Below are 25,815 nucleotides of genomic sequence, written 5' to 3'. Positions count from 1 at the left end.
CAATCCTTTTTTGTCTCTGTATTTTTTTATGCTTGGGAGGGGGGGGGGGGGGGGCAAACTTGCCTCTGGGCTACCAGGATGAACTTGCCCCCCCAAGATTCAATTCTGTTGCATTTGTTTAAACCTTTCTCGAAATCTGCTGTGAGGAAGTGTATGAATCTCAGGTCTGAGTGGTTGGTTGCTCTAGATATTGCTGAACAGGAAATGTTAGGGAGACAGAAAGACAAGCTGAAACACATTCTCTCATCAGATCTATATTTGCACTGCTTCCTAAACTGCACCCAGCTCTCCTGTATCCCAGGCACATACCACACTGCCCATACACAGCATACACTGCCGCTTTACTACCCCAGATACTTCTTACACTGCCCCTATGCTGTACCCTCTTCTGCATTGTCCTTGGCACTTTATACCCTGCCTGTAATCTGCATACAGCCCTAGCACATTTTAAGCTGTCTCTAGACTGCACCCAGCTCCAAACTCGGTCCAACCCTTTTCAGTGCTCTGTGGCACTGCCCTAATTCCTAAATCATCACTCTGGACTGTGTTGTTTTTTTTCTTCCTATGGAATGGAGATAAGACGGAGCACTGCTGCTCGGGACACTGACACAATGCAGTAAGAACCTATAGGTAAGACAAAGTTTCATCTTTCTATCAGAGTATTTTTTATGATCATCATTATTATTCTACTAAAAAAATTTTGATAGTGATTTCTGTTAATGAACTAACTTTAATGGCACCTCAGTGTAAAATGAATGTCCCATTTTCAGGCTAAATGATTGAAAAGAGATCTGTAAACGTGCCCATTTATTTTTGTGATGCACAATTAGATAGAATTAAAACAACAAAAAGTTCTTCATGTCCTTTAGATTACGTTCATTTAAAACATGTTAATGCAGAATTCTCCCTTCCCTAAATATATTAATAAATCTATATACGTATACAATTACATTGTGTATTCCTACCAAAAGAATGACAATAGGGATAATCCAATGTATTTCTCATTAGCATATACTGTGCCATATATTAGATGTGATTGTACTGTGACAGTGTACTGCAGGAAATAGCCACCTGAGTGTGTTATCTCTCCTAGCCAGCTTCTCTCTGCATGTAATAAACTGTGACAGGAGGGTGTGGGGTGCATTACTAATGACACACAGGAACCCCCCCACTCTTCCTGTGCTTCATAAACACATGGAAAACAGGAAGAAGCAGGACGGACAGTACAACAGGAGAGATGAATTAGGAAAATAAGTGGTTAAAGAACTCAGAGTTGCAGGTTGAGATAAAATGGTCACTTTACAGATGTTTCTGTAACCACTTTATTTAATAGTTATTCTGTAGTACTCTAGCAAATCGTATTACTTGTGGAATGTTTCATATTGTACATTTGGAGAGAAACCTTTTAGATTGTTCTGATTTGGAGAGGTGCATTCTGGGAAGATGGGAATGGTTGTTGTTCTGTTATCAGCCTCTACAGGTCATTGTCTTGGAAAATGCCTTGTATACTGTACCTCAGACATAAAATTCACTCTAGTTTGCTGTGTTGGATGATTACGAAAATGATGCTTTCTTAGGCCTAGGTATTGGAGCATATGTCAAATTTCCTTTGGTGTGGTATATAGCGTTTTTCTTATATCTCAGCCTTATTATTGCGCATTAGTCTTATTTTGGGTGCCATAGCTAAAAAATTGCTAATACTATTTTGGAGGCTTTGTCTGTCAAGATGTGACATATGATTATAGCTGTACTTTGGGTGTCTCCTAACTTCACAATATATGACTCACCTGATTCCAAGTTGTCAGATTACAACATTTTCTTCTCCTTCCTACGCCCTGTTCCCCTACCTCCTGTTCTGGATAATTGCAGCCTAGCTGGAAATATTTCTTTACATAACATATAATAAGGACTATGTGATGGCCCTTGCAGTGAGTAGTACAATTAGGACACCTGTAAGTGACCTATGACATCACTGGTATCATTCTGTGGTTCATCTGATTCCAACTGCTGCAGAATAAATAGTAACCTGGAGACGTACAGGTAATGTGTAGGAATGGAGAGTTCAATCGGATTTTCCAGTGTTGGTTAAAGCTGTAGGATCATGTTACCTGACTCCTGTGTTCGTCTTATTGTTCCCCTCCTCCTGAATTTTAAATATGTCAGATATGTACACAGGTCTCTTCTCGCGCTGAGCTCAGAAATATAAAAGTGTATAACGCTGATTGTCTATGACAGAGATAGGCCCTTTCGCTAACCATCTCTCTTTTACTCCTGATGCTCTCAGGGAAGAAGTATACTGTCAGGATGGAAACTGCTGCATCTCTGGAGAAGGAGTATGTGCTGGTGGAACATGAATTTGAATACATTACTAAAGAAGGGAAAGTGATCTCCATAAAACCACACGAGAGGTATATCCTCCTGAAGAGAACGAATGAGCACTGGTGGCATGTCTGCCAAGATACTAAGACAAAACCTTTTTACATTCCAGCAAAATATGTAAAAGTCCTGTCATCCTCTAGTAGGAGCTCCAACGGAATTGAGATCTTTCAGGAGCACCCTGTGGATGTGATAGAACAAGCACCCTGTACTCGCTATAGCTACACGTTCCTACCACTTGACCCGCAACCCAGTGCAGGTATACCTTCATTGTTCTTAAGTGGTAATGACCCAACATTGTCCCATGTACAGAAGGTTGGCACTGCCAGCAAACAGAACGATGCCGCCGTTACATTGCTTTCAGGTGACATGAATCAGTTAAGTGTTCTGTGTTCCAGGCCATCTCAGTCAATGCTGGATTTATCAGTGGTAAATAGGAATGCAACAAGAGAAGCAGGGCACACCATTTCACAGGGTAACAGTGATGGTGGACGCCCAACGGGGCCACTGAGAACATTCCACAATTCCAAGAAAATCTTGGACCCTCAAAAACGCATTAGCTTTATGAGTCCTCCACACTTGAAAACCACCATAAGGCCCACCCAGTCTCTTAATGATCTACAGACCATCAAGTCTGAGCCACCTACACCCTACAAACAACAGCCAGGAGGTTCAAACATACCAGATATCCCACTCCATGTGGAAGAGCTACTTATCCAGCAGATTAATATGGCCGGGACAGGTGGCGCAACATCAACAGAAAAGGTAATTTTAAATTACCAATATAAATGTATAAAATGACTGTTAAACATTTGTGAAATGTGCCTTTGTGTATATAACCTTGGCCACCCTAACTAACAAGTTAAGCTGCAAAGATCGGTACCTGGTTTGAACCAGGTAGTTACCAGGGTTGGATTCCTAGGTAAAACAAACTGAGCAGACTCTCTCACACCAAACTTGGACCCAGGTCATTAATAAGGGGTTAACTTTTGGTGTGAAAAGGTTATTAATGGAGCCATGTGGCGTCACAAATTAGAATGCAGTGCAGAATAAAAAATAACTTTGGTTAAATTATATTATTACCATGCCACTGCCACAGTGTCATAACTAGACATTGGTGCCCTCTGCAAAAAGGGAATTGGTGCACCACCACCCTTACTTTGTTGGCATGTGCCAAAAATGTAGGGGCAAAGCTTTATAAGAAATAGGCAAGGTCACATAATAGTACCAACTCACATTACACCACAGCAGGCAGTAGCGCCACAAGTGTACACATCGCGCCAAGAAGGGCACTTCTACACATAGAGTCCCTTAGTCATTTTGTTCCAGGCAGAGCCCCTTAGACACACTGCACCAGGTAGAGCCCCTTATACATTATGCTGAGTAGAGCCCCCATTATACATACTACGACTGGCAGATCCCCAGGTACTTGTGTAGTTTCATGGCAGCAGTTACGTAGTTAGCGTAGATCCCTGTCAGAATGAGCGTAGTGTTCCAACCTTTTTTACCCCCACTATCCATGTCGGCGTGGAGTTGATTTTATAAAGTGTGGCGAGCGCAGCGAGCCCGAAGCATTGCGAGCGCGTGCGGATTACTTTACATGTATTCTGGGTCCGCTCACCACGCTTCGGGCTGGGTGGCTCGCTGCGTTCACCACACTTTATAAAATGAACTCCACGCCGATGTGGATAGTGGGGGTATGAAAAGGTCAGGAGGACGCGTAACCCGTCCACTCACCACGTTTCGGGCTGTTGTGGGTAGTGTAGGTTTCAAATGGATGCATTTGCCATTATGTAATATGGAACACTGGCAAATGCCTCCTTTATTGTGCATGAGACGCAAAGCCGCACCCCCTCTTTGTGAAGGAGATGCACGAGCTACCGAACCCCTAACCCTGTCGGCAGGGTTGCTGTACCCTGCCGCAATAATTACTCAGACGCAGAAGCGTATCAGACGCTTCTGCATCTCAGACGCTCCTGCGTCTCAGACAGATGACCCACATGATCACCTCTCCGCCGGATGTTACGCCAGGCAGGGCATCTTTTCTGCCAGGAAGAGCCCTATTACACGTTACTTCAAGCAGAGCCCCTCCGCTACACATTACGCCAGTCAGAGTCCCCATTACACATTAAGCCAGACAGAGTCATCCTTAGAAATTACGCCAGGCAGAGTCCCCGTTAGAAGTTATGAAAGGCAGAATTTCCATTATGCCAGGCAGAGCCTCCGTTACACGTTACGCCAGTTTTAGTCCCATTCCACATATTACTCCAGAGGGAGAGAGAGAGACTGACACAGACACACACACACAAAGAGAGGGGAGAGAAAGGTTGGGGAAATGAGTATTACCTGATTCTAGCAGCTCCAGAGGCTCTGATGGAGGCGGGCACTTGTCAGCATTAGGCCCTGCCCCCTAAATACATGCAAATTGTGGGACTCATGTGTCTGCTGCCACAGGAGAACGTGGGAGGGGGTATACTGGGTCACGGATGATGCCACTCCGTATGACCCTGCGCTGTGTTTACTACAAGCACACATGCAACTGCATATTTAACAAATTTTAATATAATTGTAACTTCACTAACACAATGTTGACATGATTATTTAGAAGGGATTATGGAGTATTTTTAATCAGCAGCGTTTTCTGACATAACTGTTTTCATTATGATTACAATACATTCTGTCATCCCTATTCATGTTTTCATTTTCTGAACTAAAACATCCTGAACTACATCTGAATATTATTATTATTATTATAACAGGAATTTGCAAGCTTAAAAAAAAATATTTAAATGTAATTAAGGTTACTGTATTGTTCTTTGGTGGGCAAGATGGCAACATCTGTAGTGTACACCAACATGTGGAAGGAAGAATTTATTATACAAGAGTAGTTCATTTACATGAGCTGGCAGGGGTGAAGAGAGATATTTTAGGGAGGGGTAAGTGCAGGGGTTAAAGTGAGGGGGGAACAGGGTGGAATGGAGTTCCACCACCTCTAATGGTGAGGTGAAACATTTTAACCTCCACATTGGCCCCGCACAGTAATTTTCACAGAAAAGCATGCTAGTTGTAGGGGGATGCCAAAATCCCTGGCACTGTCTATGTGTAATAGGGGAGGGGATGAGGGATAATTAGGTGACATAGAGAAATGAGTTCCGCCACCTCTGCATGACCATTTTAAGTCCTGGGTAAGTGTAATTTTTTACTAATAGGACTCAAGTCACTTTTGTGCCGACACCCTGTCGGCACAAAAAAACAGTGAAAAGCCCCATATCGACCTTTTGACTGTTGACCTAGTCCATGTCGACCTAATGCATGTGTCAACCTAATGATCCTGTTGATCTAACCCCATGTCAACCTAACGACCGTATACCAACTTGGCATTCACGTCTTGGTTTCTCTGCATCCATTGTGATGGAGTATGGTCCGTGAATAAGGAGAACCCTTTACCCAGCAAATATAAGATGTGCCCAAATGAAAAGGAGACTTTTGCTGTAGCGGTGTTGTATCTAATTGCAGTGGGTAAATGCCGACAGATGACGTGGCATTTTTCCCAGTTGCACATGTGTAGTGAACAGCTTCGCCTCAGTTTTCTGGAAAGATGTTTTGCGCGGTCAGATGCATGATGGAACCCATCATCTAGAGATCAGCGCAAAGAGCGGTTATCCAATTTATTTGCGCAGAAGGCGAGCATGCTTCAGAAATTTATCGCAGATGAAGGCGGTGTACGGAGAGCAGTGTCACGCATGGTGCACCATATTCCGGTGGTGTCAGCGCTATGAAATGGGACATGAAAGCATCAAGGACTTGCCATGGCCCGGGCAGGCGCACATGGTCACCAACCCTGCCACGATATAGGCTGTGTAGAATTGTTTTTCATCAGAATAGTCAGATCACCACACATGGAATTGCTGCTGCACTGTCAATAAGCAAAAGAACTGTGCATCATACAGGATAATCCACTTCAAGCTTGGTTATGGCAAAGTTTGTGCACAGTGGGTCCCCAAGCATCTGTCAGAGAATCAGAAGTTGGCAAGAATGGGTGTTTGCTTGACCCATCTGTGTCAGTATGCAGAGCAGGGAATGCATTTCATTGCTGGGGTTGTCACATGTGATGAGACTTGGTGTCATCACTTTGACCCTGCTTCGAAATGTATGAGCATGGAGTGGTGGCATCCCAGCTGCCCTCATCCAAAAAAAAAAAGCAAACTCTAGCCAGAATGCAATGCTCAGTTTCTTTTTCAATGATGAAGGATCTCTATTCATTGACTGGCTGGAACAGTTAATGGTGAACAGTACTGCAAGACATTGCTGAGGCTGAAACAGGTAATCAAAAACAAGCACAGAGGCAAGCTCTGAAAAGAAGTAGTGGTGCTCCAGGACAATGATAGTCCACATGTGGCCAGTTAGACCCTCGACCTGCTGGCAACATTTCGATGGGAGGTCCTGAAACAGCCTCCATACAGCCCTGATATCTCCCCATGTGACTCATCTCTTCAGCCCCTTAAAAAAAAAAAAAAAATCACTGATAGGTCAACGGTTCCCCTGTGATGAAGTAGTGCAGGGCACCATGGAAAACTGGTTCCATCAGCAGCCCAGGAGTTTCTAAACTGAAGCCATCCACTCCCTTCCTGTGCGCTGGGATCACTGCATTCATGTCAATGGCAATTTTTTGTATATTCTTTACATACAATTATAGTCTCCATTTCATTTGGGCACACTTTATAGTACCTATATGGTCCAATTTATAGCCAGGCACTTCATCTTGACTGTAGTGTACTTTTGTTCCCCCCAGGAACAACTTTCTGCTCAAGTACCCCCTCTCTTTCCTAGGACAGTACTGCACCTAAGCCAACAGAAGCATTTGTCCGTAGGAAAATCTGGGTTTAAATTGGGCGCTTGCAGTACCAGAGAGGTACAATGGGCAAGCCAAAGATATGCCCATGCTGTTTCAGCAAGATGGGTCCACTCCAGCCAATCAGGACAGAGTTACTTAAGCAAGTCAGTCAATGAAGATGCTATATTTCCAGTGGCTGATAAACCACCTATAGTAACCAATCAAACCAGGAAGGTTCTCAACGGTGATTTGGTGTTAATACTTGCCCAATTCTTAACTGCCTACACTTTTCCTATTCAGGGTTTTACCTTACACTGTCCAACTATGTAACCTATATCCTTGACTTCTCTAAAGGCCACTGCACTGCGTGAGTGGAGAAGATACTCAGGAGGGTATCCAGAGTAATTTGTTCGAGTAAAGCAGTCCATAAGAGCAGAGTTGTCTTAGAGTTTATTTTTCATTGTTCTCATTCTGTTTCCCTCTGGTATAATTCCAGCTTTGATGTAAAAATTCTGATAACACTTTGAACTGAGCACTGTAAATCTGAGCAGTCTCGGCTATGGCAGCCTAGTAGTAATTATATGTATGGCTGCAACCACGTGTCCACACTTACTCCACCGCACCCCCAAACAGGCTTCCTACCACAACAAAATGTCACCAATCAAGTAAAGCACAACGGAATATGCTGCTCTATATAACAAACTGTAAATAAATAAACAAATGGTGATAGGACAGTCTATCCAGCACAGATTAGCAGTAATGTCCGGCCTTAATGCAGACTATTTAAAAAATTTAAAACTACTTATATGAAATACTGCATAGTCAATTACCTATAAGTTACAAAGCTGGACTATAAAAATACAAGGCAGCAGTATCTTTTGGGTGCTGTAGTCAATTACCTGTGGATGATAAGAAGTGAAGTCCATTCCAAGTATGAGTATAGCTAATAATAACTTGTGTATAACTCCAGCTTCGATAGAAAAATTCCTATAGCACCTTGAGCTGAGCACTTCAAATCTGAGCAGCCTCGGCTTTGGCAATATTAGCTTAGCCATCCTTGGGTTCATCTCTTTTTCCACTGGGATTTTTACAGTCATGCCTAGGTAGAACACTATTCTATTTCTTTTTGATGACCACAAAACAGGGACTTTTACAGAGTATGTTGTTCTCAGCACTTGCTAAAAGAGACCTAGTTACCAGGCACTATCTGGCATCAGTCATACTGACAAATGGCCTGGAGCAGCCTTAAATACCCCAGCTTAATCCTCTGCCTTCCAGAATGACAGCCAGCCACACCCCCCTCCTTGCCTTTAAAAGAAAGGCCTGCACAGGTGTTCAGGCTGTCAAACTGCATGGAGAGACACAGTGAAAACAACCAACAGGTAAACGTCCCCTGGGCTTGCTAGCTAAATACTCCTGGTTCCGCTGAAACTGTTGAAATAAGGATTTTTCTTTATATATGTCACCATTCTGAGATGTTTTACAAAGGCAACTTTTACACTGTTTTTTGTTATGCTTTTCTGCTGTCAAAACGCTGTAGTGCAATGGCTTGACAGTGCGATTTTGTAGGATAGTTGTATTAACGGAGGAGAGAACTGGTTTAACGCTTTGCGTGTTTCCACATACATTTTTTCTTGCTGAATATTGCTCTAAACCTCTGATTTTTGGGTGAAAACCCTGCGTTAGGTATAGGGAGAAGTAGTGAAAATGTCTCTTCAGACTTCATAAATATACCACAAACTGACTAATTATGCAGCTGATGGTGGAATCTCCTGACTTCCCTCATCCTATTGGTTAAGGCAGGCATGCCCCCTATTGGTTAAGGCAGGCATGCCCCCTATTGGTTAAGGCAGGCATGCACAAACTATGGCCCTCCAGATGTTGTGAAACTACAAGTCCCATCATGCCTTGCTACAGTTTTGATATTAGGGAATGCTAAAACTATGGCAAGGCATGCTGGGATATGTAGTTTTACAACAGCTGGAGGGCCACAGTTTGGACATGCCTGGGTTAAGGGGTTTATTGAGTGAAACATTGTATTCCCTTAGGCCAGAATTCCATATAGTGTAGACAGAAGGGACAAACTGATACAACTATTACTGAGTGGAAATATTTGATAAATAAGACTGTCTACTGTATGCCATTGTCCTATTATTATTTACAATTCCAGAATGCTGATTGCGTTTTAATTACATTTCCTATAATTACTGACTCCTACTCTATATGGAATGTGGTTGCTATATTTATCATTCAGTCATATTCTTGTGAATACATTTTAGCATATATATATATATATATATATATATATATATATATATATATTCGACATAGCAAATGGGGTTTGCCAGTGGCACAAGACTATAACATATATTTAGAGACATGGACCCCCATATTGATCCTTGTATATTTATACACTTTTATATTTATCAGTTCAGGAGGTGTGCTACCATTGGACAAGAAAGATTTAAACAGTATGCAGAAACAAAGAAAGAATGTCCTATGTCGGTGCACCAAAAATAAATTATAAAATGTAACCTTTATTATTTTATTTTAAAAATACTGAAAAAAATATTAAGAAACATATACATAGACATACAAAGGTAGGGATCACACTTTAAAACTAAGATGGCAGGCAGATGTTGCACTTTGGTGTATCACGTTATTGGATTGCATCACAGGTTGGATGGTGTGTACCTGACTTCAGCAGTAAAAGTGCTGTGATCAGTCAATTGGTCAAACTTTGTCATAAATTTGACTAATAATTGGAGTGGGTCATATGACCTTTTGAATTGTTACTCCGAATGTCTGGGGCCCTGAAGAAGCTAATCTGCGAAGCACGTGCCGGCTAGCGGTGTGCGGGCAGATGTTTGCAACCTTTGTTATTTTTCATACTGATGTATTTTGATTGTGTGTATATGTCGCTATAGCTCTTGTTAGGGTTAGGACTCACCACTAGCCGTACCTTATACTATGTGGCACCATATGCCTAGATAGATAAAGGTGACCATTTCTATAGCCATAGTATCAGGTTTGTGGTTCCTATTAGTATATACGCAGTGGAACACCCTGGTAATATAGATTGGTCCACAATCTCTCTTGTGCATACGGTGTGTGATTTAATACTGATTACCTTAACCACCATGATAATCGGCACCATGTTTTAACATTCTGACATAGGTGACCGCATAATAGTATAGAGGTGTCTTTGACTCCTAAGAAAGGATCCTATCTGGAGCAATACACTATACAAAATGCCACTGATACTTACCCCGTAGTTGGGTTTATATTGAAGTACAGATCTAATGTGTGAGTCCCAGACATTTGGAGTAACAATTCAAGAGGTCATATGACCCACTCCAATTTGTAGTCAAATTTCTGACCAAGTCAATGAATTTACTGATCGCAGCACTTTTACTGCTGAAGTCAGGTACACACCGACCTGTGATACACCAAAGTGAAACATCTGCCTGCCACCTTAGTTTTAAAGTGTGATCCCTACCTTTGTATGTATATGTTTCTTAATATTTTTTGAAGCCTTTTTAAAATAAAATAATAAAGGTTACATTTTATAATTTCTTTTTGGTGCACCGACATAGGACATTATTTCTTTCTTTCTGAATAATATATATATATATATATATATATAATCCTCCAGGGTGAGAAGGGGGGTACACTGTGACCTGCTCCGTCCCAAGTGCCGCCCTCCAGTGGCCGGCGCCCTAGGCAAATGCCTAAAGCTGCCTAGTGGTGGCGCCGTCTCTGTATACATATATAATAAAAGTATGGCGAGCGCAGTGAGCCATGCCAGGGGATAGCTTGCCACACTATATAAAATCAACTCCATGCGTAGTGGATAGTGGGGTTATGAACAGGTACAAAATCGCATCAAATTGCATCCCATCGCATGCGATGCAATCGCATGTGATTTATTTGCCGCCATGAAACTAAGTACCGCTTATTTTTAGAAAATTCTGCGCCATGAGAAGTGTGTTTTTCTTTTATTTGAGGCATTGAACACATGAATATAACATAAGACTATCAACACTGAAGAAGATTATATATCTCAAGTGGGAGCGCCTCATCCGAACCCCCCCTTTACATTTATTCATCAACCATGTCTGTCTACCATAAGCATGTTCAACCTTTTGCCATTCTCCACCTTGGGTATTTCGACCATTTTAAGGTATCGACCTAGTGACTGTCGACTTACTATGTCGACCATTAGTGGTCGACTTAGACATTATCTACCATTTATATCATAATGATAATACAATGGATAAGCTGAAATGATTTATTTAAGGGTTGCACAACATGCATCCCTTCAGGAGCTGTGAAGCTACATATCCCAACATGCCCCGCCACAGCTTTACTATTATGGAATGCTAAAAGGCTCAGGAAAAACAAACCCTTCCTTGGTGAGTTTTATCGGTGGCCTAATTCTGACGGAGAAAGTTTATAACAACACCCGCGCGTGTGTAAACATCCATGCATATTTATTTATTTATTTATTTGCAGTTTCTTATATAGCGCAGCAGATTCCGTTGCGCTTTACAATAGTAAACAGTGATAAAACAAACTGGGTAACAACAGACAGGCATGGAGGTAGGAGGGCCCTGCTGCAAGCTTACAATGCATCTAGGTAATCACAGTCATCTCTGTGTGAATCCAGCAAAGACGCTCTGGCTACCCACTTATGTTTAAACACATGTAAATTGGCCACAGCCAAAGAAATCAGTGTTCTCCACTTATAACCAGGGCCGTTTCTAGAGGCGGACAAGCCGTGCAGCAGCCCGGGGCGCCGCACGGCTTGTCCGCCTCTGAAACAGCCAGGGCGCCCGGCAGTCTCCCCCCCAAAACCCTGTAACCGCCGCAGCCGCCGTAGCTACCATAGCCGCCGCAGCCGCCGCCGCTGTCTCCCCGGCCGGCCCGACTACACGCTGGAGAGGGGAGGGGAACGCATCGTGCGTCTCTCCGTCCCCTCGCTCAAGTCACTGGGCTGCCGCTGTCAGCCAATCAGATCTCGGGCGCGAGATATGAATGGCTGACGGCTCAGCTCAGGTACACACACTGAAGGGGAAGGAGAGAGGCAGGATGCGCTCCCCTCCCCTCGGAAGCAGCATAGAAAACGAAAAAGTGAGTTTGGCACTGTGGGGGCATATATTTGTGGCACTGTGGGGGCATATGTGTAGCACTGTGGGGGCATATATTTGTGGCACTGTGGGGGCATATGTGTAGCACTGTGGGGGCATATATTTGTGGCACTGTGGGGGCATATGTGTAGCACTGTGGGGGCATATATTTGTGGCACTGTGGGGGCATATATTTGTGGCACTGTGGGGGCATATATTTCTGTCACTGGGGGCATATGTGTGGCACTGTGGGGGCATATATTTGTGGCACTGTGGGGGCATATATTTCTGTCACTGGTTGCATATGTGTGGCACTGTGGGGGCATATATTTCTGTCACGGGGCATATGTGTGGCACTGTGGGGGCATATATTTCTGTCACTGGGGGCATATATTTGTGGCACTGTGGGGGCATATATTTGTGGCACTGTGGGGGCATATGTGTAGCACTGTGGGGGCATATATTTGTGTCACTGTGGGGGCATATGTGTGGCACTGTGGGGGCATATGTGTGGCGCTGTGGGGGCATATGTGTGGCGCTGTGGGGGCATATCTGGCACTGTGGGGGCATATCTGGCACTGTGGGGGCATATCTGGCACTGTGGGGGCATATTAGTAAACGGCATCAGTTGTGCGGCAGCGGCACATGGGGCATAATGTGTAATGGGCATTACGATGTGTGGAGTATTGTGTAATTGCCATCACAGCGTGGGGTCTAATGGGCATCTTGGTGTGCGGTGTAATGTGTAATTGTCATCACGGTGTGCGGCGTAATATGTAATCGTCATCACAGTGTACGGCGTAATGTGTAATTGGCATCACGGATAAATAGTGTATAATGATTTAAGTAGCCTGTCATTGTTTGGCCTTGATCTGTGAGGCGTACTAGGTCACTGTGTGTGGCCTTCAGCCGGCCAACCTAAGTGCGGGAGGACAATAACAATTCCTGCAGCAACCAATGTCTGGTCATGCAGGTTGCAAAAGTTTGATATAAGGTAATTGTTTTCCTGCTAGACCACGCCTCACATTAAGCCACACCCCTTTTAAAATTAAGCCACACCCCCTATTTCGGCGCGCGCCTACGGCGCGCGTAATTTCTATTATCCCATGTTATGTATTGGGGGGGGCGCATTTTTTTTTCTTCGCCCTAGGAGCTAAATTGTCTAGAAACGGCCCTGCTTATTACCCTTTGGTAAGTGGCACAAATCAGTCAAGGAGCCTTTTTCTGATGGGAAAATAGCCTCATTACTGCTTCATAAGTATTGCCATAAGTCTATAAAGAAGTGTTGGGACACCTGAAACATTACAAGGCCCGCTAACCTTTAAAGGGGCAACATTACCCCTAATTTCTGGAATAAATTGAACAATTAATTTAATTAAAGGAAAAGTTACTCCTCTGACAATATGATGCAGTATAGTGTAAAGCTGATTAAATAATTGACAAAGGCATAAACCGTAAAAGTTACTGAGTTCAGGGCCACAGGGATATACTCTGAGGGCCACAAGAAGTCAAAGGGGACACGTTACCCATCTTTATTCTGTTCTGACTGAAAATGTAACCGTGAACGCTGAAGCATATTGTGTAACTTCTCAGGAATACCTATAATAGTTCATCCTTATTGAATTAATGGGACTAATTAGCATTCATTTACAGTTGCATATTAAACGTGACCAGTTTTACAGGCTAATGAATGTACTGTATCATGTTACAGCAATTGGGAGAAATATCCGGGATGTTTATCAGCACGTGGATGTAATGATCCAGTTTTATAGATAACGTGTGATCTGTGTAGACACTGCCAGGTGTGAACACAATAGAGACAAATGCTGATACTCTTTCTCCATAAAAACATTTGTACAGATTATACGATAAAAAGAATTGATTTGAGAACATGTTTCTATGTAAGCCGAGAAGTTTATGTCTGACGTATTATGATTTTGGTTAGACCCTTGTCAGAGCTCAGTGCTGTCTTACAACCAGACGTGTGGGTTTCCTTCCTCTCAGAGACCATTGTCTTGTTTCTAGCAGCTGTCAGCTTCAGTCATTTCCCTTCTGAAGAGAAAATACGTTGAATTTAAGGAGAGTTCCTGCAATTCTTCGGCTAACACAGGATACGAGGAAGCAGATTCTTCACTTAGCACATAAAAGTTACCTATTTATATAATAGCACCAAATCCTTGGTCACTAACATCTGTTGCAGCCAAAAGTTGCCAACTACCGGGAAGGAGCCGCAGATCCCACCCCAGTTCTAACAAAGCCAAAACTACAACCTGCTATAATTCCCACCCCACCCGAAACCCCACAAGAACGTGCACTAGGGACAGCCTGCTGATTAACGCTCGGTGCGGCTGTCCCCTCCAATTCCCTAGTAATTAGCGGTTCAGGCAACGTATGAACAGCCTCCTAGACATACATAGGCTTTTAAGCCGCCCCAGTTGCTTCACCAGCCCAGGGCTAGCATTGTCCTATTCCCACTGCAGGGACAACGCTAGCCCTGCTGTTGACTCCGTGCTGTGTTAGAGACCTTGTGACAATAGCGAGATCTCACGCATACCTAGTGAGCCTGCCGGGGGATGAGAGGGAGGGCTTTTTTAAAAATTTGTATCTGGGGCTCCGATGAGGAGAGCCGTGGATGCAGGACATAATGGCTATCCTTAGCATCAATGGGGCTGATAATACATTTATGCGATCCGGGTGCCCGCTTCTCCATTCTATGAAAGGAGAAGCGGGACTTCATATTTCCTAAATATTTTAGACCTGTTAATACATCTACCCCACTGTTCATTTGTCCATGACATTCGCTTTACCAACCAACCTCTTAAGGTGCCCATACACTTATCTGATTAGGGCCGGATGTGTTGGTCCAATCTGTAGGTGTTGGTCTGATCCGTAGGTGTGTGCCAGCAGTGAAGCACCGCTGGCACACACCTATGTGCAGCATCAGGGTCCAGTCGATGGGGTCCGTGGGGCTGGCAGCAGGGTCTGTGCGGGGGTGGTGGTGGTCAACGGTGGCTGGGAGCTAGTAGCGGTATTTGCTGGGTGGCCGATCACATTTTATGTATGTCTTTTATTAAACCGGTATAAATACCTGGGTAGGTGCATTTTTCCCTCCACACCTTGAAAAAGGGCACTTTGGGTGCTAAAAACACGTCGGTGATGGATGGCCACTGATGGGTGAGAAGACCCATTCAATCGGTCACTATTCCCCTCTTTTCATCCGGATTTGAAAGAGAATGTCTCACTTGCAGTGCTTATAGAAACTTTTTTACCTATTTTATACAGGATTTATTATGGAAACATTTTTTACTGTCTTATGTATGCCGTTTACTGGATATCGTTTGTCTGGAATAAATACTTTTTGTGTCCAAATGGCTGGATCTGAGGGATAAAACTTTTCCACCTGGGCACACAGATAAGGGAAAGGAACCTTGTTGAGCACATAGGGCCTCAATTTGAGGTGAGTGGTTGTCTAATAGGAGCAGCACAGATGGTGTAATGGTTAGCATTACTGCCTCACAGCAGTGGGTTCGATCCCCACCATGGCTCTAACTGTGCAGAGTTTGTATATTCTCCCCGTGCTTGCGTGGGTTTACTCTGGTTTCCTCCCACAATCCAAAAATATACAGATAGGTTAATTGGCTGCCAACAAAAATTAACCCTAGAATGTCTGTGTGTGCGTGTACATGTGGTAGGGAATATAGATTGTAAGCTCCACTGGGGCAGGGACTGATGTGAGTGTTCAAATATTCTCTGTAAAGCGCTGCGGAATATATAATGTATATATGCGCTATATAAGAAACTGTTAATTAATAATAATAATAATAATAATAATAATAATAATAGGAAAGGTTCTGGTTATAAAGATTTTCCCACCTAGGAAGTGGCAAGTGGTGTAAAGGAGATTCAACCCTAGCAAAGAAACCTTTGTGCATAGAGGGCCTCAAAGTGAGGTGAGTGTCTGTCTGAAAGGGGAGGAATCTTTTCATATTGATTTATTCACAGCATCAAGTTGCACAAAGGAGATACCATCCTAAAAGAAACCTTTATGTGAACTTAGAATTTTCTCCAAAGTTTGGAAATATATACCATAAATAACCTAACATGTGATGCTAGACCGTTAATCGAATGTTTCTCTACAGTTCTTTATTTTGAGATTGAGATCAACATATAGGAAAATAAACTATCCAATCATTAGTGGAGGAAGAGACCAGCTCTTTACCCTTCTTAAAATAGCGCTTCTGGGCTGATTCATTGGGCAGTATTCAATGAGAATACTGACAACGTGCAGCAAATCCTGTTTAGGATTCGCTGCACATTCGCCACTGCTCACTGCGTTCTGGAGCCTCGCCGGGTCCAGTATTCAACGAGTCAGGGGCTCACTGCCCCTGATTGCTGAATTTTAACTCCTGCAGCGATGCCGCAGGGAGCCCGAGGATGGCGGCAGGCAGGGAGATGGAAGTCTCCCTGCCTGCCCCAGAACGTTTGTGGGGGAGAGGTGGGCTCCCCGGGTGCCAGGCAGCACAGGCTGCCCCCCGGGGGTGCCAGCAGGGGACCGGGTATATTCACTACACCCGATCATGCATATGTAATGATCGGGTGCAGTGAATATATGAATATCTAATGAGCGGCTCGGCTCCGGCCCCCTGCTGGCTGGTCTGTGTAAAAAAATATATATATATTTTTTAAATTAAATATATATTCATGTGCTTACAGCACATGAATAAAAATAGCATGCCCCTCCTCAGAATAAAATTCCTGATTTTTTTACACCAAATGTAAAAAACAAAACACTTTATTTTAAAAGTTTACATTCCACTTCACCATAAAAAGATAGCGATTGCTACTCGGTGAATCATGGCGATAAAAACCTTGAAATGTATTTATTTATAACCTTGAGTGATTTACCGTTTTAGTCAAAAATTCGCCTTACAGCACAAAATCGCAATAAAAACATGGCAAATCAGCCTCATTGAATACCGCCCATTGTTGTGGTGTTATAACTGGCTTGTCATAGTTTTCTACATTTCAGGGGGGAGAGCAAGTGGAAGTTGTGGCATGTTAGAGACACAGAAGGAATGTTTGGAAAAGTAGAAGAGAAATCATAGGCTGATTTAATGGTGCAGTTGCTCCTGTGTCAAATGCCACTGTAAGGTCGATGAGGTTGAAATGTACGTTCAACTTGGTAGTGTCAGGGTCATTGGTAACATTGGTAATAAGAGCAGTTTTGATGGAATGGAGAGATTAAAAGTTGGATTGGAGTTTTCGAAGGTTTACCACAAACCATGTATCTGTTTTAGGTAAGTAACAATCCATGCTTTCTCCCAGCTCACTGAATGGTATTAGTAACCAGTCTAGAACACTAGATGATAATAGAATTCAGCTATGTGTATGTATCTGTTTTAATTGTTAAGTCTGTTTCCAACAAAACTATAATCTACCCCAAGGAATCTGTAGCAGAAAATTAGCAATTATTCTAAATTAAATATCTGTAGTCTTATTATTCTTCTTATTATTATTATTATTATTATTATTATTATCGTTTATATGGTGCCACAAGGGTTTCACAGTGTCTAACAATACAGAAATGAGCAAAAAAAATAACAAATTACAGTACAAGATAATTTAGGACAAGTACATGTTAAGTAAAGAGAGTACATGAGGAGAGAGGGCCCTGCTCGTGAGAGCTTACATTCCCTGTATTTGTAAAGCCCAACTGAATCAGCTGCACTATATAAGAAACTGAAAATAAATATGTATTATAGTCCACTGTATTGAGCATTTATTAAAGTTGCCACAGGGTGGAGCTGTGTAGCAACAACTGTAGATTCTATGGGAAATGCAGTGTAATTTTCCTGTCACAGTATACCCAACTCGCCACACCTTCCAGAGACTACAAACCCTAATTTGAGTTATGCAGAGTCTATTCAAAATCTTCAGACACTTCTCTCTAGCTTCGGAACATATGAAAAGGCATATCTAAGACCCCTGTCCATGTATAGTATATGTATTTAATAAGTAAATAAAACACACACATATTTTAAAACGTTTAATTCATACTTGCCTACCTTAAGAGTCTCCTCTCCGGGAGAAGCCCAGAGAGGAGACTTTCTGCGATCGGGGATTGTCGTCATTAAGCCCTGCCCCCATTAAAACACTCCCCCATCCCGGTAAATGCCGCAATTCATGGCTCTTCAGGGAGGAGTTAGTACTAAATGATGCGATTTGCCTAATTTTAGTCCTGCACCCTCCTGTAAGAGCCTCAAATGCGGGTATTTGACCGGCAGATGGAGATGTTGTGGGGACTCTAAATGTTGGAGGCTTGCCCACCCTTCCGGGGGGGCCGGGCGGGGGACACAATTTTTTTGGAACCTCCCGGCCATTCTGGGAGGGTAGGTAAGTATGGTTTTATTGTATCCGAGTGTGACTGGTGCTATTCAAACAGAGCTCTGTGGCCCACCCACTGCTTCAGCATAGTTAATTATGGTTCTATCCCTGGAGCCTTGCTAATACCTGAAATAGGGAACAGGACAGCTCAAGTTTAGTACTGATCAGCCTGTGCCTCAGTACCAGACCAGTCCTTTTTAGAGAGACACAGTTATACCATTTTATTCCTCCCATAATAATGCCCATGCCCCTTACAAATTATGCCACAGTATCTGCTCATTGTCAGAGGTTAAAGTGTTTGTGCATGGGGGGGAAACGGGGTGAAACTGAGTGCCACCACCTGTAAATGATACTCTAGAGCAGGCATGTGCAACCTGCGGCCCTGTGTTAAACTACACATCCCAGCATGCCTTGCCATAGTTTTAGCATTCCCTAATATCAAAACTGTGGCAAGGCCTTCTGGGGGGTGTAGTTTCACAACAGCTGGAGGGCCGCAGGTTGGACATGCCCGTTCAAGAGGAAATGAGTACCACCACCTATCCGGGACCACTTTAAGACCTGCTCAGGGTTTTCATGCCTTTGCTGCGGCCTCTATCTGCATCATGATTCTAAAGACCACACACCCCTCCGCAGGTCAGTGGTCCCACCACTTCTGTGGGCCTGGTGTTCACTTCCCCTAACACTATAGTAAATGCCTCTCCCAAAACGGACATTGCTTCTTCTATCATCTTTCAAAATGGTCTCCTCTGAGGCGGCAGCAATTTTGGGAGAGACATTTTCAACAGAATTCCAAACCCATGGCCAGACTTTAGCATGGCCAAAGGCACCCATCGTGATTGCACAGATTGTCCATCTCTACAAATGCTCCTGCCCTTATGACACTGAGTATGAAGTGGAATATTGATTTTAAGTAAATATTGGAAAGTTTTCCTTAATGTGTGATTCTGATAGGAGGTGGAAATGAACTTAGCATAAGAGAGTGATAAAATGGAGAGAGATAAAACACCAACCAATCCACCTCTAACTGCCATGTTACAAGCATATAAGCTAAAACGAGATACTTATCAGATACTATAAAGAGATTTTTATTTTCTGTATTATCTACTGTCATATATATCAAGGTTCACTTTGTGTCAAAGCGCTGGTTATATATTTGCTCAGACATAAACCCAGAAAACATGACCTGTTGGTGACACTAGTGTACTGGAATTGAGATCATCTTCTATAGCTTGTTAATGGTAAAACTTTGGAACATAAAGGGGGACATTTACTAAGATGGGGGAGTTCTATTTCACACAATGTTGCTACAGGCAACCAATCAGAATCTACTTATTTTATTTAGCACCTTCTACAAGTTAACAGATAGTATCTGATTGGTTTCCCATAGCAACACCTCATTTGAAATAGAACTCTCATTTAAGTGTATTTCCCCCAAAGAATCGGGGAAAAGTTGTGCACAGATTTATTAAGCCTGTTGAAGTGATAAAGTGGAAGGTGATAATGCAGCAGCCAATCAGTTCCTAAATGTAATTTTTCAAAGCCAGTCTTTAACATGATAGTTAGGATCTGATTGGCTGGTGCCAAATTTCCAAACCACTCAGCAGCTTTATTGACACTGCTGCTAAAAGCATTGCTGCTGGTGCTGCCATAGTTGGTGTGGTATGGCTGCCTCTTGTGGCAATACAGGATTTTCAGCAGCCTCATCCCATATTGCATATTGTTATTATGGTAAGGTGACTAGGAAAACTGAAAATTTAAGATGATTTCCCAGATTTGGCACCAGGTAGTGAAAGTGGTTTTCAAAGCCCTAAAAGCTTCCTATTTTCTATCAGGTACCAAAGAGACAGGAGGGTGAGGACAATGCTGGTGGCCCGTTTTATGCCTCTATGGGGAACGCCTGCATAGTTGCAGCAAACAGCCAGTAAGAAGAGTCCACTTCTATTCCTATCTTGTCCACAATCATTCATTTCTCAATGGCCTGAGGGGAGTATTGTTTACCGGTGTGTTCTACCTGTGCTGTGCATGAAACCTAATAATAGCTCTTGCTGCCATGGAAACAAGGGTAGAGTATACTACAGAAATATGTTACAAGATAGTATTACACATAGCGATGAATGATAAGCTCACCCATATGGTTTTATTTTTTTGTATTTGCATGTAACACTCGTGTAGCTGGAGAAAGTTCAGTACATAATGTCAGACAATGTCTGAGGGACAGGGGCATATTGCCAGTGGGTGGAAGGAAGTGTCTGCACAGGTTACAAATGAGCATAATGTTCCCAGTAAATGTAGCCTCTAAGCATATGAAATAATATATATACATATAAAGGGCAAAATATGTATTATAGAGTGTGTGTGTGTGTGTGTGTGTATGTATGTGTATGTGTATATATGTGTGTGTGTGTGTGTGTGTGTGTGTGTGTGTGTGTGTGTGTGTGTGTGTGTGTGTGTGTGTGTGTGTGTGTGTGTGTGTGTGTATGTATATATATATATGTATATATATATATATATATATATATATATATATATATATATATATATATATATATATATATATATATATATATATATATATATATATATATATATACACACAGAGGTGTAACTAGAACTCTTTGGGCCCCATAGCAAAATTTTGCTATGGGCCCCCCTCCCCCCATCGTGCTGCTGAGAGACAAAAATTATGGTGGGGAAAAATGTGAGAGAGGGGTGGTCAGGAAAAGAGAAGGAATGTGATGGGAGAGGAGCAAGAGAGAAATGGAGAGGTATGGGCAGGAGTGGGAAAGAATGTCAGGGAGGGAAGGAGAGGGACTGGTAGAGACAGTGCCAGGTAGAGCGACAGAATGGGGGAGAGAAAGAAAGTGGGAAAAGGGAGGAAAGAGATAGCTGGGGAGGAGAAAGAGAATAGGTGCAGAGTGATGGAGGGGGAGTAAGAGGGTTGCGATAAAACAGGTGACTAGGGAAAGAGAACAGTGAAGAGAAAGAAAGAGGAGAGTGAGTTGGGCAGGGGGAGAGAGAGTGAGAGAGATGAGACAAGGGGAGGATGAGTGAGGGGGAAGACAGCGTGGGGTTGAGAGGGATAAAGAGGGGTAGGGAAAGTGAGAGAGAGGGGGGGGGGGTGAAACAGGGGAAAGGGGGGGGGTAGAAAACAGAAGAGAGAGGTGGCTGGGGAGGGAGAGAGTACAAGACAGAGGAAAACAGATGAGAGAGAGAGAGAGGGGAGATCTTAATCCATCCCATCCACCTGACGGGGCAATACAGTATGAACTGTGCCCTCCTGCCCACAGTATAAACTGGCTTGTTACCGTACCTACAGATCAGCGCCGGGACCTCAGCGCAGCAGACCTAGGCAGTGTACACATCAGGAGATGATCTTCTCAGAGTGGGTCCCCTCAGCGGCGCAGATGTCAGGAAGCCAACGTTTCAGTTCACTGCAAACTTTTTTCAAGTGTAATATTAATATATATAATTATTATTATTATATTTATATATCGCCACTAGTGTTTCGCAGCGCCGTACAAAGGAACAGTACAGGGAGACAAAACTTGGCATAACATTGAATAAATAACAAAAGTAGAGTACAAATAAAGAGCACCACAGATCAATACACATTACAGCTTAAATATAAGTAGTGAGGACTCAATCAACATACAACTAGAGGCTTGAGGCCAATGATGGAGATGAGTATGAAGATGGTCACTGAGTGTTGGAGTATAGGAGAGCTGTGAGTGAAATGTGAAGAGAAGTGGGCTTTGACAACAATGTTATATATATATATATATATATATATATATATATATATATATATATAACATTGGTGCACAAGAATGATATCCATACAAATCAGATAGATATTCATTTTATTGCTGTTCATATTGCTATAGTCATATTGTACCGGCTTATTAAGAACACCTGTAGGAAAGCAATCATTTCTTTTTGTTTCGTTTTTTTTTTCTATAAATTTATAGTTCTTATTCCCAACTATAGTTTGGATTTAGGTGGGACAGTTACGACTTTAGGGGCCTGTCCTGTCAGTCAGAATTGTCCTGCTTTCCCCAGCGAGAGGCTGCAGTAAGCACTCGCCACTGGTGCACATGGAAATGCAAAGGTGTTTTATAGGTGAAGTGATGGAGGCCAAGCAATGGCAGTTCCAGAGGTGGGGCAACATGGCAGTTCAAATTTCAGATAGGGAAGGTGTGGCTCTCCTATTTGAATTTTGGACTGTGATTGATGGAGCCACAGGTCTGGGACCACCACTTAGGCTAAGCCTTAGAATTTTTACTAATTTGGTAAACCCAATGTTAACATCTGCAAGGTTTCTGCATCCAAGGCTGCAATGTCACTCGCAGTGCACCAAATGTTGCAGCATAAGTGGCATGCTGCTGGCATTTAGGGGGTTGTGTCTAGGTGGCGACAGCATTGCAGAAAACAGTGGGCATATTGTCCATGTTCTCCGGACATCCTGAAGCCAGTGGCTTCACTGTCTTCTGCAGTATGAATTTCAGTCATCCTGAGTAACCCAAGAGTCACCGATGTTCGCGCAGATGGTCCCAAGCGGGGTCTCTGGACATAGCAGCAAATCACAAAAACATGATACTACTGACGCCTTCTGCTATTTTTGCATAATTTAGCTAAGCCACTCCCATACAAAGACGTCATGACTGTAGCTACAACATCCATCTCCAAATCAGGCACTTTGCCTTGTTTATCCTCTGGGCCTTGGGCCAATCATTTCCTTTATGTGCCCTTATACTGACTTTCTGTACCTGTATACAAAGAATGAGGCGGAGAGCTTCTTTATCGTGCACTGCAGGCCAATTTGTCTGTAATGTGTGAGTCATTATTTTACCTACTTAATTACACAATTAAATGCAAAAGGAGTTTCAAGACAAATAGACTGAAATATCATAAAGCAAATAGAAAAAGAAAGATAAAAGAGAAAACAAACCAGTGTAAACTAAAACTATTGCTGGGGTGACGAGCGGATCAAAACTGTGAACAGTGGAAAAAGTCTATCTGGATTAATGGCAGGGTGTAGGCTCAGCGGTCCTCAATCCTATGTGGGAAGCAGAAGATTGATTCAGTTGTTGGGCTTTAAAGCAAGTTATTTTTTTTTTGTTTGTTGCTTTTTTTTTTTACAATATGTGGTGTGAGTTACATTTTAAGCGCAAACATGGGAAGTAGGATTTTAAAGACTATATTTAGTAGGATAGAGAAGTGTATTAGATGACTCGGCATGAAAACCCAGACGATTATCTAATACAAAAAGCCATTATAGATATAATGTAAGGGGCTCATACAGAGATGCATTTGCAGCCCAAATATATGCAGTAAAAATAACACAAAGTGCAAATGTGTCCAGTTGGCTGCATCTCAAGATGTGTGTAGCTGTACTATACTAATACCCTTTTCACCCCTTTCACATCGCACCTAATTACCGGGTACAAACCGGTTTCTTGCTGGTTCGACCCGGTAATTAGTGCGATGTGAAAGGGGTTACCGGTTACCGATAACCAGTAGAAACACGGCAATACGAACAGGGTAAAAACAAGGGTTCTTACCGGTTTGTTGCTGTGCAGTGTGAACGGGTTAAATGGGTCGAGCGACCCATTTCCTGTTCACACTATGGAGGAGGCAGCACTTGGAGCAGTGCCAGCTCTAAGCACTGCCTCCTCCCCTGTCCCCGATGACGTGCCGATGCTCTGCTGCGCCCCCTCATGACATCAGTGAACCGGCAATCTTGCTGGTTCGCTGCTGCGATCTGAACAAGACCGCAGATGCAGGGTCGCATCGGTACTGAACCGTTTAAAAATCCTTGTGCGACCCTGCATTTGCGGTCTGAAAGCAGAATTACACTTTAGCCAGGATTACAGTCCCATTTACTAAGATGTGAGTTCTATTGAAGATGGGAAGTTGCTCATAGCAACCAATCAGATTATATCTATTATCTTCTAGATAGGTGCTAAATAAATAAGTAGTAGAATCTGTTTGGTTGCTATGAGCAATAATAGAACTATCTTAGTAAATTTACCCTTCAGTGTCTATATGACAGTGTAAAGAGAGTCTACTCTAAATAAAGCCTAGAGATGAAGTTTATGCAGTATCAAATAGGTACAGTAAGTCAAATGACCCGATTGGTAAACATAATAACATACTGAAGTGTCACATGCACAAGAAAGACTAGCATTTTTAATAAACACAAAAGTTCCACGTAGAACGTAGTTGTGTACAAATTCAAAAAGCAAATTAAACACCAACATCGGTTTTCTCCTTTCAAAATCAAATGGAAATTGCAATGAAGACCCTAAAGCTGGGCCATACATTAGAACAACCTGCATGCGATGCAGGTCGTTTGAGCCATCGAATAAGAGTTCATATGTGCTATAGAACACATACGATCTGCTTAGGACCACAAGCAAAGCTGACAGATCCACGGGGCTGCGCATCTCACCGATGTATACCTCATGGTGTGCACACAATCGATTGCATGACATAGAATTTGACGGCAGATAAGAACCACTTGGCCCATCTAGTCTGCCCCTTTTTTTAAACCTGTTACCTCAAACCATATTTGATCCTTATTTCTTTGTAAGGATATCAATATGCCTATCCCAAGCATGTTTAAATTGTACAACTGTATTTGCCTCTACCACCTCTGATGGGAGGCTATTCCACTTATCTACTACTCTTTCTGTGAAGTAATTCTTCCTCAAATTTCCCCTGAATCTTCCTCCCTCTAGTTTCAGTGCATGTCCTTGTGTTCTGCTGCTCCTCTTCCTGTGAAGAATGTCTCCCACCTGTACCTTGTTAAAGCCCTTGATATCGTGGAAATAGCACAGATCGGCCAGATAATGGTCTCATGTATGGCCGTCATAATTCATACATACAGATAGTGGTAGATGTTCGTATTAGTTCAGTAACATTACCCAGGTGCATGAGGGAGGGGTTAATACTGGGTAAGTAAAACAAGACATTTTTTCCCTCAGCACACTGGGTAATGTTAGTAACCAATCTTGAACACTACATGATAATAGAATTCAGAGATATTGGTTACATATACCTGCGCCGTCATAATTCATGCATAGAAGCCTT

General features: G+C 42.8%; 1 protein-coding gene across 2 annotated transcripts in view; it reads left to right on the top strand.

Moving 5' to 3' along the window:
• Window positions 1–246: 246 nt before the first annotated feature.
• LOC146007785 (rho GTPase-activating protein 27-like) overlaps window positions 247–25,815 on the top strand; it is a 90,352-nt gene continuing 64,783 nt past the window's right edge. For both annotated transcript variants that reach the window (XM_083146397.1, XM_083146396.1), the window contains exons 1-2: window positions 247–630; window positions 2,285–3,141. In XM_083146397.1, coding sequence (XP_083002523.1) covers window positions 2,305–3,141 — 837 coding nt within the window. In that variant the 5' untranslated portion in view covers window positions 247–630; window positions 2,285–2,304. The remainder of the gene's footprint in view (window positions 631–2,284; window positions 3,142–25,815) is intronic.

This window comes from Crinia signifera, chromosome 6 (genome assembly GCF_055691185.1).
Source record: "Crinia signifera chromosome 6, ASM5569118v1, whole genome shotgun sequence".
Lineage (NCBI taxonomy): Eukaryota > Metazoa > Chordata > Amphibia > Anura > Myobatrachidae > Crinia > Crinia signifera.
The sequence above is the reverse complement of the archived record's forward strand: the minus strand, read 5'-3'. Positions and strand labels throughout refer to the sequence as shown.